This window comes from Anser cygnoides, chromosome 2 (genome assembly GCF_040182565.1).
Source record: "Anser cygnoides isolate HZ-2024a breed goose chromosome 2, Taihu_goose_T2T_genome, whole genome shotgun sequence".
Lineage (NCBI taxonomy): Eukaryota > Metazoa > Chordata > Aves > Anseriformes > Anatidae > Anser > Anser cygnoides.
Genome location: NC_089874.1, coordinates 50,682,995 through 50,701,036, shown reverse-complemented (window position 1 = coordinate 50,701,036; position 18,042 = coordinate 50,682,995). Strand labels below are relative to the sequence as shown.

At 36.8% G+C, this 18,042-nt stretch overlaps 1 protein-coding gene across 3 annotated transcripts in view; it reads right to left on the bottom strand.

The window, feature by feature from the left end:
• The window catches only part of DCDC2 (doublecortin domain containing 2), a 63,852-nt gene that overhangs the window by 16,714 nt on the left and 29,096 nt on the right, over window positions 1-18,042 (bottom strand). For all 3 annotated transcript variants that reach the window (XM_066992059.1, XM_013184868.3, XM_048075802.2), the window contains 3 exons: window positions 17,391-17,537; window positions 16,182-16,236; window positions 13,451-13,652 (listed from right to left, as the gene is read on the bottom strand). In XM_066992059.1, coding sequence (XP_066848160.1) covers window positions 13,451-13,652; window positions 16,182-16,236; window positions 17,391-17,537 — 404 coding nt within the window. The remainder of the gene's footprint in view (window positions 1-13,450; window positions 13,653-16,181; window positions 16,237-17,390; window positions 17,538-18,042) is intronic.

Below are 18,042 nucleotides of genomic sequence, written 5' to 3'. Positions count from 1 at the left end.
ATACCCATTTGTGACAGAGGTGCTGCAAATAGCAACAATAAAAAAAAATAAAAAGCTCACTTTTCTCAGGCAAGTATTTTTCTTGACTTCTTCTCATTATTATTGTTTATTCCTACAACAAACATTTAGTAAAACTCTGGGAAAAGAATTCGTAGAACATTTTTTTTTTAATTCAAGCTGAAGGAGTAAATGAAAACTTTAACTGTGAGTGTGTTCCTATGGAGCTTCTTCAAGAGTTGTGCTCTGCCTTACCTCTTCTCCAGCTTCATAATTGCACAGAGAGAAAGACCTGTGAAATCTCAAGAGAATCCAGACTGCTTTAAGATCTAAATTCCCTAAAGCCTTGTGAGGGTTAATGGGAAAGGGAACACCTGGTGCTGTGAACCAATAGTGGTGAACCAACTCAAGCTGCCTTAAGCAAAGTCAGTTGATATGGCTGTTGAAACACTGGCACCTACTGTATGGCTAAGGCCTACATCATACAGTTAGTGCCTTGGTCCTCTGTTGATTTCAGCAAAGTTAGGAACAGGTGGCACTGTATTACTGACATCATTACTTTTCCACCTCCATTACTTAGTTGTAAACAAGAAAATAAAACCAATACAATATAAGATCTTCATATTCAGTTTCCCACTCTGTCCCGTTGCCTGACCCATGCCAGCTATACTGACTTTGTAGCACCTGAGAATCCAGCTGTGTGAAAAGGAAGTCTGCCACTGGCTGATCAGGGACGTTTTCTAGATATTTTATATTTCTGGCTAATCCCCCAGTAAGTACAGAGCACATTAATCAGCAATGGTAAAACTAAAATGCCCAAAACATTTTGACTAACAACATTTTACATGATACATGTTGTCAACTGACTATATAAACAGATGTTCACTGTATCATGCAGTCGTTCAGCTTAATATGTACAGAAAGAAGCAATGAATTGGTGCAGATATAACTTGAGCAAAACTTGGCTACAACACAAACATCTTGTGTCTGATGCCATTCAGTATTTCAGCTGGAATCCTGTTGTATTCTTTGATAAACAAGAAAGTAATATGACTTTATTAAATAGTAATTGAGTTATACATTGAGCTAACTCATAAGAAATCTATATATTTTAAATAATTAAACATAGCAATTAATGGCTCTTGTATAAGCTCCTTTCCTAACAAGCATTAACTATAAAAGATTTATTGCAGCACAAATTACAACATTATACAGTCATTAATGCATTTCAAATTTGAAACCGATTGAAGTTTAGCAGTAGGGATAAAAAATCATCATAATAATAGCCTGCCCTGAATATTTTATGGAAATCAAAGGCATTTACTAACTGCAAGCTCCGTATGTAAGCAAGAAAGTTAATGTGACTATAAAAAAAAATTAATGTGACTTACCACAGAGGCTGTCTCATAAAAATGTTAAGTCAAATTAAAAACAAAATGTAAAAAATCTGTGGCTCATTAAATTGAATAGATTGCTATGAGGAATAGGGAGGATGTGCATTTATGCTTGTCTACAACATAATTTTCTGTTATTTATTTATTTTTTTTTTCGAAGTATCAAGGCCCATTTCCAACAAAAAGCCACCACCCTGGTGGCAGGATGTGTATGTGTGCCTGTGACCTCTGTCATCAAAAAATATCAGAATTAAAAAGAAACCAGTAGGAAAATGCATATGAAACTGGTGGAAATATTTAAAAAAATATGTATTTTTCTTCACCTGATACTATTGCAACCTCAAGCTGCTAAGCAGCTATTTTCTCTGTGCAGAAAATATTCAAATTCTAATAACATTTCATACTACTATAGATTGCTGACTTCTCAATATCACAACAGAAACTGCCAAAGGTACTTCTAGAGTTTGACCTTGTACAAAGCAGTTCCCTTTATTGATAAGAAATGTGGTAGTGTTAGTGCAAAGGAAAAGCTGCCTTCATCAGCTGCAACAGCTCATTCATCTTTGTACATAAACAGCTACAAAAATAAAGGACTGCATGTCATAATATGAGTTTTTTTCTTCCTTACCCCTACTTTGGTTGTTCACCTCATTTATTCTCTTTGTTTCTAAGCATCTGCTTTATTCATTTTTTTAAAATGACGTATCGTTAAGATCATTCACATTTTGCAATTAATAAAGCAAATCCTGTTTAGCATTAGCTTTTTGAATTCCATGTCCATTCCATAAGTCAGTGTTTGCTTGGGTACAGCTTGGTCCTAAGGTCTTAATTGTCACAAAGCAAAGCCCTGAAAAGTCTGTTCTGTTCTAGTCACTCCAAACCGAGTCAGTACACCTACACTCTATCCTGCAGTGAGTTAAGCACCATGGCTTACCTGTTGCCCAGTACTATTTGCTCACTTTTTCAATGTACTCATCTTAGCAAAAGCAAACCTAAAGAAGCATGACGTACTTGGAGAAGGCCACAAGGGTTACCATCACCTCAGTTCCCCACTGGCATCAGCATATTCTGGCTACTGTGATTCTGTAATAATAATACAAACTAACAGCAGCAAGGGTTCTCACTTCTTATTGAGACTGCAATTCTATCTCCTATTATGCATGGAATAAACCTCCAGGTCCTGTAAAATCTCTGCAAAAAAAAGAAACAAGATGAACTCCCTTTTTTCAGCATAGTTATTATCTGCACTGACAACAAACCAACAATGAGCTGGTCTATCCATCTCTGTTTCAAGTACAGTTTTTCAGTAAGAAAAGTTGTCAGCAGGACAACATGGAGAACAGCAGCTCTAGTTCACAATGCACAGCTGACAAGCAGTAGTTCAGAAGTATACTCTTTCACAAGTTCACAATTTTATTGAAACAAATTCAGAGTATGATAGCAGGAGCAGCTGCCATACCTGATGTTCTGTGCAGCTTTCCCTTTAATTAAGGGTTGGCTTCTTTCTTCCCTTTTTTAGCCAACTGTAACATCAAGAGATTGAAATGATTGCTAATTTCTAAGGCCTCATAATACCCAAAACTAGATGTGAAAAACTGTGAAGTGACTTAGCCCATCTCCACTATAACACTCTTCCAAATCATAGCCAGAAGTAAAACTTCACATTCTATTACATCTATAACTTGTTTGGTAGTTTGGATGGGGAGTTACTTTCCAAGCAGTGTGATCACAATTAACCTACTGCATTTGAACAGAATAGGCCATAAAATTGAGAGTGCTCCCTTACAAGAATTTTCTATTATGCTTCTAAATTCACTACTTTCCTGTTCAATTTCTTAAAGCAGTATTTACAGAGTGCTGCAAACCAAAAAAAAAAAATGAGTAGGGTATTGCTGTTGTTGTTTCAATCTCAAATCAAGATAATGATAACTAAATATGTCTTTGGTATCACTTTTATAAGCCTAAATTCTACTGAAACAGCTGCACTAATCAAAGATCTAAACCTCATATTTCCAGTTGCAATTACTGTTGCATATAATATATTCAATACTCTTTAAAGCCTTAAAGTTTACAAAAACTGAAGCACCAGCTTGCAGACTACTGAATTTGTTCTAAGAAGTGGTGTCTTTAAAATTTGCACAAAGAGTTTTCAAAATTGAGTAATTCTTTAATCATCTTGATTTGAGAGGATTATGACATGGATCAGTTGTAATATGAATGGCAGACTGGTGAAATTCTCAATGTATTAAAAAGAAACAACACTCCAAGTGAATACATGACTAGCCCAACTAAACTCTGTTGGAAGATCAGGTTAAGCTTTTAAATACGGTATGAGGATAATTCTTCAGATGTTAAGTCCCAGGAAACAATCACTTTCGAACAGTCTGGCACTCAGAGGAGAGAAGATTCCACGTAACTGCTAAATTGGCAGGGAGAACAGCAAAGAATATGGGACACATCTTCTATTGTGAATATTTTCTTTTTGTCTGTTTCAGTACATTCTGAAATGTACATGTGTAAACCCACTGTAGTTCATTAGTTGCAGATTAAAATTAATCCCACATCAGTGACAGACAAATGCAGCTGAATAAAATGCAAAGAGGCTTTTTCACTGCCCATCAGGGAAAAAAAAAATATTGTAAACCAGTGATAAATGCTTCCCCTACTCAGTCCAAAGTCTCTGAATTTTACTGATTTTTTTTGGAATAACCCTGCAAAGCAAACTGAGTAACTGCAACAAGCCTTTGGAGTAAAGCTATACTGATCAAAACAGTACTTGGGAGCAACCATCATCACTGAAAGCCAGGAGCTGTCTTCTAGGTCTCCATCAAAAATCATCTCCATTTCAGAATAAAATTCCTCTCTCTAAAGTGAAATTGATAATGTCATAATTTAAGGCAGGAACCACATCTAATACTCCAGCACCTAGTGTAAACTAGATTTTGAATTTCTTTGTCAGCTGTGACAGTGGGCATCTCCAGTCACATTTGTCTCTCCTGGATGGCTGAAGCCTAGGATGCAAGCCTGAATTAATCTTCTGACCCTCATACAATGGGACGTAGGCAAGATGTGTCTTGCCCGCAACAAGTTTCCAGGAGCAGCTGAGGTCTGAAACTTTACCGAGGTCAAGAAGCCTTTAGGATTTACTGCATCCTTCTTTTCTTGCTGTCACAGGGAAAAAGATAAGACCAAATAGCCTCTTCAAATAAAAAGCTTTTTCAAAACTTCTGTACGTGCCTTCTGAATGGACGGCACAAAGGTGAGGCCAAGTATACTACAGCTGGAGTCTTTGCAAATAATCCTATTTTAGTCTTGCTATGTGGAGTTCGAATGCAATTAGCCCAAGTAGCACTTTGGATAACAGCCAGTAATGCGGATGGAAAATAGATGTGCTAAGTCTGGTGTTCTTGTGCTTATTTTTGCTCTTAACCCCATAAGTGCAGTTCTTACAGCTTTGCATCTGTGGGCAAAGGTAAGAAGAGAATGCAAGAGACTCTTGCTCCTTTCCCTCTCAATTTCTGGTCCTCAAACATATGTTTGAAGCAGGCTTCCAAAAGCACTGGGGAACTAGGAAGAAAGCTGCAGTGCTCCTTTCTGCTAACTGAACATCGCCAAAGTAGTAAAACTATTTGGTTTGGTATGGTTTTCTGCATAAGAGCTGTATCTCAAGCAGTCACCTTCAGGGACAATACAAGGGCCTTAATACCAAAAAAACTATCCCCATTACCATCTTTTAAGGCACTTCATCATCCACTTCAGTCTCACTCATCACACAACAGTTACAGGAGTCCATCATGCTCAGAGGCAAGTTAGCAAAGCAGGACAGAGTGTGGGAAAGATGATTATTGACAGAGACTTTTCAGAACACTAAAAGCATACAGGTTAGGAGAAGGGGAAGAGCTTGCATTAATACACAGAGAAATAGCCTATCTTCTGCTCTTTCACTTTGGGGTGGATGTTAACTCAGGTCTTCAGTAACTGAAGAAGTACTGAAAACAAGTGAAGAAAAACAACAACCCTAGAAACAGGCATGTACCCTTCAACTGCCCTCTGGCTCCTATCATGCCGCTTCAGCAGTTTAAGTTCCCTTCACACCCAAGGGGAGTGCAATGGGTCTTCAGCACGCATGCAAATAAAGCACACATGCACTGCTGCATGTCTGGGTGCCAGTTTACGCCATGGTTACTCTTTTGTACTCTTTTAATTAACTTCAATGAAGTAGTTAGCTATTTTTTTAATTTAAAATTAAACAACAGTTCCTCATTTTTTTAACAAAATGTGTCCAGGGTTTGCCTGTTGGTTTCCCCCCTGCCCCTTTTAACTGAGTTAAATATTCAGAGGGAGGTGCTCATCTTTTCTCCCTGCTATCTAGTGACAGGTTGTGTGAGAATGCCTGCGCCAGGGGAGGTTCAGACTAGACATTAGGAAAAACTTCTTTATGCAGGGGGCAGTCAGACACTGAAACAGGCTTCCTATAGAGGTTATTGAAGTCCCATGCCTGCCCGTCCTTGTTTAAGAGGTATTTGCATAATGCTTTTAATGGTATTGCTTTAACTTTGGGTCAGCCCCGAAGTAGTCTGACAGCTGGTCTCAATGATCTTTGTATGTCCTTCCTGACTATTCTGTTTGATTTTATTCTTGTTCCATAGTTGTAGAGCAGCATTCACATTAACATCTACTGAATACTTAAAATGAAAAACAAAACAAAACAAAACACTAATATTATTTGTTCTTGCGAGTTCTTGTCACACTTCCGTTATTGTAATATAAACTACCTGTACAGAAAATTACTTTTGCTTTAAAAACTCATCATGCATAAATCAACCATGAAAAGTACAGACAAGAACTTTTTTAAGAGCACTGGGACATACACTTAATGGATATGTTTAAAAGAATAACTTTGTATTAGTCAGAAGAAAGTTATCTGTTACATTCTCGTAATGACTTGGAGCTAAAAACACTCCAAAATTCTGATAAATACTAGTGTACATTGTATGTTTTTCCTCTTTCCATAAAAAAGCAGGATCCTGACTCTGGACAAATCCAATCCTCTCCATTAAGTAACTCTAACTCAGATCAAGAATCTTCAAATGTTAGCTAGGAACTACAGAAATGCCAATGTTTTAGAATCATAGAACGGTTTGGGTTGGAAGGGACCTTAAAGATCATGCAGTATCAATCCCCTAGTTGGAACAACTCCCACTAGACCAGGTTGCTCAAAGCCCCATCCAACCTGGCCCTGAACACCTCCAGGGATGGGATATACACAGCTTCTCTGGACAACCTGTTCCAGTGCCCCACCACCCTCATAATAAAGAATTTCCTCCTTCTATCCAATCTAAATCTACCCTCTTTCATGTTAAAGCTGTTACTCCTTGTCCTATCATTACATTCCTGATAAAGTACCTGTAAGTCCTTTTTAAAATATTTCTGTCAAAAGGAACAATAAATAAATACAAAAAGCCTAATACTACACAAATGGAACATTCACACTATCCTGTTGAAAGGATTTTCACATATTTCCACAGCCATTTCATAAAAATTTAGGTGTACATTTTATATTTTAAATTGTACAGTTTACAATGGACAGAAGCATCCTTAACAACATTGTTACTCACTAAATAAAAAAAGAGAATAAAACAGAAAGGTAAAATGGGCATATGTTTACACTGGATCACTGTATAGATAAGAGGGTTTTATAAGGCAGGGCTTATAAAAGATTTTTAAAATAATATATATCAATATCACTGACATTAATAGATTCTTTCAATTAATATTGTGATGCAGACATACTCATATGACCACATATGTGCTGAATAATTTGTGTGGCATGGAATATGTCTCTGTGAAATATATACCAGACACTAGCAATTCATATAGGAATGATATGTTTTCTTGATGTTTTATCATAAGCTTTTAGCTCTGTTCTTGTAACGAAGATTATAAATTGTCATATGAAATATTAACTGTTTTATCCACACTGTTAAATGATGATACAGAGGATAGAATGTGTGTGAAAAACTGACATTAAATATTAAATAATAAGACTAAATGAACTCCTATGTTTTCCAGATCGTGTGTGCATATATATATTAGGCTTAGCACACACGTTCTGGAAAACATAGGAGTTAATATAGGAGGATAATATATATATTAGGCTTAGGATAATAGCTTCTTCTTCAAAGAGTAAGTCCTAATCTTCTTAATCCAAATGCCCATGCTTAAATTTAAGCACATGTGCAAGTCTAACAGACACAGTAAGTAAGTATGTGACCAATAGTTCTCTTCAAGAACACACTATTTTACTTTTGAACAAGAAAGTGTCAGAGTTTCAGTGACACAAATGGAACTAAAGCTGCGTGCTTAAAAATGGAAGCATGCATATTAGCGCCATGTGGCTAAAGAAATAGACACAAACATATTCTGATAGTGGTTCATCTTGACTTTGTACTCCATGCCATCTCCTGCAGATTCCTACATCTTTTCCTGCAAGAACCAGGGAATCATAGAATGGTTTGGGTTGAAGGGACCTTAAAGATCATACCATAAAGACCATAAAGAGTCGCAAGGGATAAGGACCTAGAGGGAAGAGAGGCACAAGAAAGCTACTTAATATTCAAGCTCAAGAGTAATGCATCTGAACAAAAAGGAAGTCAATCAAAAATGTCAGGAGGCCTGAGTGGATGAGTAAGGAGCTGCTGGCCAAACTTAAAACACAGAAAGGAAGCCTGAAGAGGTTGAAAACAAGGACAAGCAATCTAGGAGGAATACAGAAACACTGTCTGAGCATCCAGGGATGGAGTTAGGAAAGCTAAAGCCCATGTAAAATTAGATATGGCCAGGGATGTCAAGGGCAACAAGAAAGGCTTCTACAGGTACATCAATAACAAAAGGAAGTCTTGAGAGAACGTAGGCCCTCTACCGAATGGAACAGGGGGCCTGGTCATAGTGAAGGGGCCAAAGTACTGAATGCCTTCTTTGCCTTAGTTTTAACCAGCAAAACCAGCCTTGTGGAATTCCAGGTCCCAACAACTAGGATGAAAGACTAGTTGAAAGACTAGTGAGGAACAACCCCAGGCACAAGTACATGTTGGGGGTCACCCAGCTGGAAAGCAGATCAGCACAAAAAAATCTAGGAGTCCTGGTGGGAAAGTATAGACATAGTCTACAGACTATGTTTATAAGGTTGGTGCCTGAAGGGAATGTGCAAAGATGAAAAAGACAGGCTCTTTTCAGTGGTGCCCAGTGACAAGACAAGAGGAAATGGGTACAAACTGGAACACAAGAGGTTCCATCTAAACATCAAGAAACACTTCTTTACTGTGTGGGTGAGTGAGCACTGGAACAGGTTGTCCAGAGAGGTTGTGGAGTCTCCCTCCTTGGAGATCTTCAGAAGCAGTCTGTACATGGTTCTGGGCAACCTGCTCTAGGTGTCCCTGCCTGAGCAGGTTGGTTGGACCAGATGACTTCCAGAGGTCCCTTCCAACCTCAACCATTCCCTGATTCTGTGATACCACCAGATGTGCAACCTTGTGAGTGTGGTCCCTCAAATGATGTACAAAAACACGTATTCTGAAGAACACTGCTAATGACGATCCTCATGGGTTTTTTTTTGTTGTTTTTTTTTTTTCAAGAAGGTGGTAAGTATGTTCAGATGTCCCTGTGAACAGTGGATGGTCAGGCAGGTTGAACCCAAGCAGCCTACTGAGCCATGGACAACAGACTGTATGACAGACACATTAGATCATCTGGATATGAAAATATTTTCCATGTTTGCATATTTTTGACATCTCTCTGTCCTGTTTCATTGGTATGCTAATTTAGTATGTCCAAAGAAGCAGGCAAAGAAGCCAGCCATGGCCTGCTTAAAGGAGGCAAGCTGGTTTGTTTCCTTGGGTAGCAAGAAACCATGTAGTAAGAATTCATCACTGGGAGCTTCTTTTTGGTAAAAAGAAAGGATTGCACAGGTCAAAATGGAGCCAGGTGACTCTCATATGATGTGCTATATAAAGCAATGCCAATGCTGATGAGGACAGAATGTTTCAGATTTTGCTTACTTTGATACATCTACTCATTTCTCAGATCCACAACTGCCAGAGTTCAGTCAGTAGGCTCACAATGATCATTTGGCTGAAGAGTCTCTCTAGGGAAATCTTTTGAAGGGGACTATTTCACTGCTTATCTCTGATCCAAAATGTACGTTAAATCAATGAACTAAGAACTTCCACATCCCATCTACAGACAGATGATTTGGTGGAAATAGTTAATCAAGCTTCTGTACTATATTTAACTCAACAGACAGTGCCATGGGTGCAAAATATTCAGCTAGTGAGAAATAAAGAAGCAAGCTTGATATAAACCAGGGCATGAGGTCACAAAATACTATGCCTTTGGCAGTAAGTTTAACATCATCACAAATCACACAGCAGTTCAGTCACTCCAGATAATAAAGGACAGAAATATGCTGTAATGCTGACCTCTGCAATCTTATATTTTCATGGTCCAACATTAAGCTGAGAGAATGCCAGGACACTGACGCAAGGGAAATCTTTGACACGGATGGTTTGTCTGGGACAGAGGATACTGAAGTTGTAGCACTCTAACAGCTCTCAGCTCCCACAGCCTTGCTGGCCTGTACTTCAGGTCACTCCATCTTAAGGTGTGACTAGAAAAAACAATCAGGACACAATACCTGCATAGATGATGACTCTTTGGGGCCATGTATAGTACACGTTCTTTAAACTGTCATTACAAGCTACCCATGTTCTAAAAGCAGTGGAGCTCTTGCACAGGGTCAGACTTAAGTGAAAAGACCCTTGCTCTGTTTTTTCAAGGGTTGTGCTCCTTCCTCATATTTTGTCTGCAAATGCTGGAGTCTCTCACAAGCAGACAAATATGGGCAAAAACGTTCAAAAGCAGTTTCAGAATCCTTTGTATCACACATGGAAATGTTTATTTCCTAGTATTTTTGACCATACAGAGAAACGCCTGTTATTCATTTTCATGGGAAAGAACAGTGAAAGGCAAAACAAAGTGATAAATATTGGTTACCAAGCAGGGCATAGTGTGTTAACTCCTCTTACATTCCTAGGTTTCAATAGAGAAAAAAAAAATCGTTCTGCATGCATAAAGAATAGAAAAGTTATTATCTGAGTAACATAAAACCTACCATTAGTAGGTTGCTCAAGAATAAATATGCTCAAGAATAAATCCAGTTGTAAAACTCCTATCACACTAATAATTTACAATTATAGTTATTATTATTGTTATTATTAATAATATTATTAATAAAAAGCAAATCCAACTTACTCCAGAGTACCAGAAAAAAAAATGGAGCCAGAAAGGGAGGGGTAAAAAAAGTAACCCATCATGAAATTTAGTTTGAATCATTTGGCAAAGAAATACATTTAAGCTGAACTAGATGAATTAAATAATGAGGATGTACTTCTTATTAAAATACAAGCAGGGCTTAAAATCATTTTGAACTAGTGGCCTTATAATAAGAATATTAAGGCAACTGCTTCCAGGGATGTTTTCCACTTGATCCAAGTGAACAAATACTGGGGAACTGAATTAGGGAAAGATAAAATCTGTAAATGTTCATAAGCCTGCAATCCTCGTGGTGGTTGGCCTAAAGAATTACAGGAGGATGAAATGGTTTGGGTTTTGTGCTTGTAAAAGAAAGCCGTTCTCATCAACAATACACCTTCTCATCAGCTGAGACCAGGGATTGCACACCATCAGAAACTCATTACACAGCTCTCGATTTCTCATCCCATACTGTTGTTTGAATTCAACCCAGAGACATTATCTCCTTCAGCAGCTGCCTGCATTACCAGCTAGGTCTAGATATGCGTAACAGCACAGACATCAAACTGCCCATTCCCACATCAACCAGCGGGTCTTCATACATGGAGGATAAATAAAGGTGCACAGAGATAACTGAGAGCTTCTCCCAACATACTTTAGCTCAAACGAGAGGATTGGCCTCCCAGATACAGAAGACTCATAAAACATGGAAAAGGTAAAGTGGAAATAGCAAGCAATCACTTCTTCAACAAACTCAGTGGATTTCCAAACATTTCTGTCAGCAGGTGGAGAAGCAATAATGCAAAATATGGAGAGAGAAAGGTCTCACTATATTTCCAAAGTAAGATTCGACTCTAAGTCACTGCCTGCTGAAAGGACAGGAAAACCTATTACTGCTTCTAGTAATCTTTTCACCATTGGGAATGGAAAGGAAGCAACCAGAAACCTGTTAAACTAATGCAAGGTCCACAAGGCATAGAGCACATCTTTCTTGGCTTGGCAAGAGTGGTCTGCTTGCTTCTAGAAGACATCTGCAGAAATTTTACCTACAAAATGTGCAGGCCAGAAAAAAAAAAAATATATATATATATATGTATATAGAAAATCAATATAATGTCACTATACCTATCAGGAAAAGTTATCTGCTTTGGCTGTTCTTAATGTCAGAGATCTGACTGAGATCTACCTAATTACAGCCTAGATGGCTTTGCCACTTGGACATAGTCCTGGACATTTTGCTCTAGTGTCCCTGCTTGAGGAGGGGCTTGAACCAGATGACCTCCAGAGGTCCCTTCCAACCACAACCACATGCTGTGATTCTGTGGTAAGTCTCTACTAAGAGCAGTTCAGTACTCTGAAGAGGATGCTAGACCACAATATATGGATTTTGAGCTCTGTGTAAAGAATTCTGTACCATTACTTCCCAACATAGGTCAATGCATCAATTTTTAAAAAATTGAAAACTTATCAATGACTTGAGGTATCCCAAGTGGATAACCATTAAATATAAAAGCTTTTCACTGAGCTTTTAAAACAGGTAAGCCAAACATGTAAGTTCCTCTCTGAGAGGTCAGCTCTGCTACTTGCTCTCTTAAATGTTTTTAGCATGCACCACTAAATCCATAAAAAGTAGGGACACACTATGATAATTTCAAGCAAAAGGAACTATTCAGTCATTTCCTGAGTTATAAGGGATGAACATTTCCAGTCACTTTCATTTTAATATAATTACTATTCTTCAGCAAGAAAAATAATCGTAAATTTGCAACTCATGATTCTAGACAAATGCAGATGAACAGAACAGAGTTGTTGGATGATGTATACTGAAGTTTTAAACCATGATTAACTATTGTGCACTTAATTATGAACAAAAACAGCAGTACGAAGTGGTGTCAAATGCTATGAAAATTATAATTTATTTCTACTGACAGATATTAATTGGCCTTTATTAATTACTTTTGAAACTCTTATCAATGAGGAAAAATAGCCATTCCAGTATGTCAGCAGTATCTGTAGTGAGGGGACAGTCTTCTAGCCATTAAATAAAAAAACACAGGTGATGGTGGTAAGTATAAAGCACAAGACAAGAAAAACATCATCCAGGTCCAACCCCCATACCATGGGCAGAGACACTTCCCACCAGACCAGGTTGCCCAAAGCCCCATCCAACCTGGTCTTGAACACTTCCACAGAGGGGGGCATCCACAACTTCTCTGGGCAACCTGTTCCAGTGCCTCACCACCCTCCAAGTAAAGAATTTCTTCCTTATAGCTAATCTAGATCTACCCTCTTTTAGTTTAAAGCCATTATTCCTTGTCTTCTCACTACACTCCCTGACAGAGTCCCTCCCTAGTCTTTTTGTTATACAGAACCAGGGTGCCAACCAGGGATCCTCACAGGAAGTGAAGTGTCCTTTGAGTAGGCCAGCTCCTTGTCTTCACTTTTTTTTTGCAGTGCAGAACAGTGAAAGAAAGTGGTCAAAATATATTTTCTATTATGCTTATATCAAAAGAATAAAGATAGGGCCATGTTAGTTTATTTCACTTGCAAGATATACTAAATATTGTACGCAGCCTCCTGTTGAATTATAACATCTTGCACAGGTACATTTCCTAAGCAAAAAGAACTTCTGTAAATTAAATCAGCCAGAATAAGCTGACAATTCAAGAACTATACTAACAGTGTGTTTCACTGGTTTAACAGAAGATAAAAAGCCACTATGCTATGACTGAGTTTATCTTGGTACTGACCATTATCTTGAAGGACTCCTGTGGAGGCTGCTACTCTCATTGTTTGTTTTACTTTTGTAGATTTGTTAGAAAAGTGTCCTCTAGACACGGAATCCTCTGGATTATGGCATTTCTTGTCCTTCCCTTTTGGAGGCTGAGGTGAGCAACTGTTCTCTCCAGGATCACTGGATCCAACAGTAGATTTAGACTGCCGATCATTTCCCTGAAAAAAAAGTGTTCATAACTATCACTGATGAATTTAATTAAGTTCATTTTAAAATTTTAACTTTATTCCAACTTTTTAACATCTGTGGGTTGGTATCAGGTGTTACAGAATCATATTAATTTAAAATCAGTACAGTTAAAGGATATCTAAAGCAATCTGAAAAACCATAACTGTTTTATCGACTTGCTATATGATCTGACTGATTAAATGCTCCTCAACAATTCTCAGAAGAAAACAACACATTTATTAAAAGGAAATATTGTTTCATCTCATGAAAGAAATGGCTAGCCAAATCTATACATGTATACACATAATACACAGCTATATCTCATCTATGCATATGTGTAGAAAGTCACTAGATACAGCATATATAACTTGTGAATAATTCATTGCCTGTGTAAATGAAACACGGGTATTAATCTGCTAAGTGTCAAAAACAGCTGGAAGAGGATGACAGTCTTTGTGTGGCAGGATCATGCTTAGAAATGGGTCTGTCAGCATGTCACCTCTGAATTACCTCCAAGGAAATCAGCCCATTCCTCTGCTTGTTCTGTTGTGTACCTAGAAACAGGAACAGAAACCTGGTCCTGATTTTCTTCAGCTTTGATGTATGTATGATCCTGAGTTTATCAATAATTCCAGTAGCTAGAGATTTTATCAATTTATAATTTTTCCTGAGTCTAAATCTGTTCACAAGAAATATAAAAAACTTAATTGTACATAGTAGCCCTATAGGGTGCTGTTTATATCATACTAGGCTGGGTTAAGAGTTTACCAACTGAAAACCCTCATTGTCGCCTCTCATTAGCAGCTGTCAGCCTCGTAATTCTGCCAGTCAAATGGCATGTGTAGTTTCTTACTACTCCAGTTCTGTCAAAATGTTCAATATAACAACAAAACACTAGAGCAGAGGACAGAAAATCTTATCAGCATCTGGAACCATTCACCTTATCACAGACTTAACTAAATCATGGAAGACAAGTATACTGTGCTTTATTGTTTTGCTTAGTGTAGCTGCATGAACAGTTTATGCCACTTTAGAAACTGCACACCAGAAAGGCCTTTCATTGTGCAAGGGTCATGGACAATTCTTTTCGCCTCACTGCTGAAGTTAGAAGGCAGTGTCCATATAAAATGAAAACTCTTCAGAAAAATAAGTCCTGAATAAAGTCCTGCATCTCTTAAAAAAACTTGCATGCATGATTCTTTTTTAATGTGTTTCTTCTAATTTACATATAATCAGTAGAAATCAGTTCTGTTCGAAATATTTTACTTAAGTACTGTGTAGGTTTTACTATCTAATCAAACATTTATCTACCAATACTACTGAATCTACCATTTACCCTGTTGATATAAAGAAAAATCAAGTCACAGCACTATTTCAGCCTCTTGTAATTCAACCTGTTACTCCCAAGAAATAGTAGTAAAAAAATGTAGAAACCAAACAGAAGTAAATAATTTAATGATCTATACCAGTTCAGCCTAAGTATTGCATTAGATATTTAAGAGCAGTATGACATATTCCCGCCACCTTAAGTTTTGAAACTTGTTATCAGTGTGTCAAATATTCAAGCATTGGTCTTTTGTTACAATCCCCATGGAATATAACTGATTATAAAATAATTTTCCGTGTATGTCATTAAGTACTAAAAGAAGGAGCTAAAATAGTTAACAATGAGTTATTTTTAAGAATGTTAAAATTGTGAAACTCACATTTTAAAATGACACTATATTCTTTATTGAGATTTTATCATCTGCATTTCAGCAAAATGGAACAGAGATTTGTATACTTTATTTTGTTTAGTGGCTCTAGGGTGGGTGGGATTTTTTTTGGTTTGTTAATAGTGGTTGGATATGACCAACTGCCATAATAAAAATGTCAGACTGCGAGTCTGATGCTGTGCTGTCTTGTACTGGTACAGTAAACTGCACTTATATGTAACTGGTGCAAACAGACACTTCTATTCCAATCTGGCACTTCCTGAAGTCTACAGTGGACTCATTTTGTACACATATAAGTAGCTATACAGGACACAAAACAGTGGATACTCAAGCTCTGTATAGTAATGGTTAGCTAGGGACAAAACACTGATCAGCCAGGAAACAGTTTTAGGGACTTAATAAGAATCAGCATACAGAAACATCATTTTCTGCAATAAGTTTTGTAAAAAGTCCTGTGGTGTATACACCTTTTGGTGTATAATTTGAAAAAAGAAAAAATGAACCAATTCATGAATACAGTTGAAAAGGATTTTAGGAAGGACCTCAAAGCAACAGTTGATCTTTGCTATGGAAGGTTTTATAAAAAATAAGACAGACATTATTGCAATAATATTTTCTTAGATTTCTTTTGTCTAACTGACACTGCAAATAGCTACAGATACATCAAGCATTAATAAGCATTACACCAGGTGGCTGGAGATTTTTTCCTTTCATATTTAATTAAAACCCAAAGGACAAGGACTTTCCATCTGCTGGAATTAAGCAAAATTAGAAAAAAACTTTATTATTGCATTTGATACTTACACTGCCTTTAGATTTTCGAGATCCCACAATTGGAGGTAGTACAAATGCTTTGGAACTGTAGAAATAAGTCATATCTTAGAATTCTGTACACTGTCACTGTTATAAACAATATCCTTCTATAACCTAGAAAGATAACACCAAGCCACCTATGCCAACAGAGTTGTTTTATCCATTGCACAGCTTTGCTAAGAATCAGTAAATTCTGTTCACTAGACTACATTTAAATACATAATCATGAACTTATTCAAACAAATGTATTACATTTCTCTACAATGCACAATTTATGTACTGAAAATCCACAGAGCAGTATTCAGCAAGTTACTGTGTAAGATACTTAAAACTAATCCCATGAAAAGTTCCAGCAATTTCAATAAAATTCTGTTTATATCAGTTGATCAACACATCTTAAGCAACACTTCCCACTGTCTTTAAATTCATTTGTTCTAAATGTTGTTTCCCAAAATACTTTGCTAGTCGTATTGTCTACAGTTGCTTGCTAAGATAAATAAATAAATAAATAAATGTATTATTAATTGCACCCCAGTTTATGTGCAGACTGTTGCATAAATCCCCTAAATCATGTCAATCTGCATGACAAATTTCCATTCTTTTCTTTCCATTTATTTCATTGAAATGTCTCCTTATTTAGCTTTGTATTTCCCAAAGATACTAAAAGCCCACATTTTTCCTTACAGAGATCCTTTTTAGGGCTCCATTGTGCAATAATGCTGTCTAATAAAAAAAAGACGCAAACCTAAAGCATTCTTGAAGGAGTACATATTCCTTAAAATATAACCAAACAAGAGTAGATTTCAATAGGTGTAGTTACACGTAATCTCATTCAGCTCATAATTCATAATCTCATTTGTGTTCCAGGAAAAAAAAAAAAAAAGAAAGAAAAAAAAAAAGATTAAGCCAAGCCAAAACAAAAATTTCTTTATCTGGCAAGAATTTTGTGATACATGATCAATAGCATGTTTACGAGGTGAAACAGTCCTTTGAATTTATATTTTCTCTTTTACTACAGATTTCTATCTCAACATTCTTAAAAGTGCTCAATAAAAATTTGCATCCATACAAGCCCATCCATCCTTTCCTTACAAACATTTTTGACATTATGATTTTGTACTACAGTGGTAGTACTTTGTAAATATATTGATACACGCATACACAAGCATAAGAAGTGTATCACACACATATGGAACTTACCCCTGCGGCCTTCTTATTGTAGATTTGCTAAACAGCAGATCACCGTATGGCAACTTCTTAAACTTTTCTCTACCCACTGCAACATAAAATTGCCCATTCTCCAAATCTGACCCATCCTGAACAAGTTTTCCATCTAAACTGTAAAGTCTGAAAAATACAGAAAGGTTTAAAATAATAAACCTTATCATTCCATAGTGTTTAGTAAAAGCACTGAAAGCAATGCTGATCTAATCATGTACATTTTCAGATTTGAAACCCAATAAAGTACAGTGGATACAATGATAAGTTGCAACATAAAAAATGACAAGAAAAGACATAGCAAAATGACCTAAATCACAGTTAAACTAATCACAGTTAAAGCTAATAAAATGTGAAGCACTATGACAGATAAAATACTCTCACCATTCCTACGTAAGTATGAAGAATAAATTACTTTAACACCAGATAGATTTTCACCATAATCATTTCTGTTCGCACACTTTACTGAGAAGGAAGAAACATTACGGACTTAGGAGTGAGGGGAGTATGCATGACAACACATTATTTCTAAGCTATCCCAATCACTTCATTGGGATCACTGTCAAATTTGTAATTTTATTTAAGGATGATCAATGCAATAAGGAAAGGAGAAAACGTTCTATAATGAATAAAC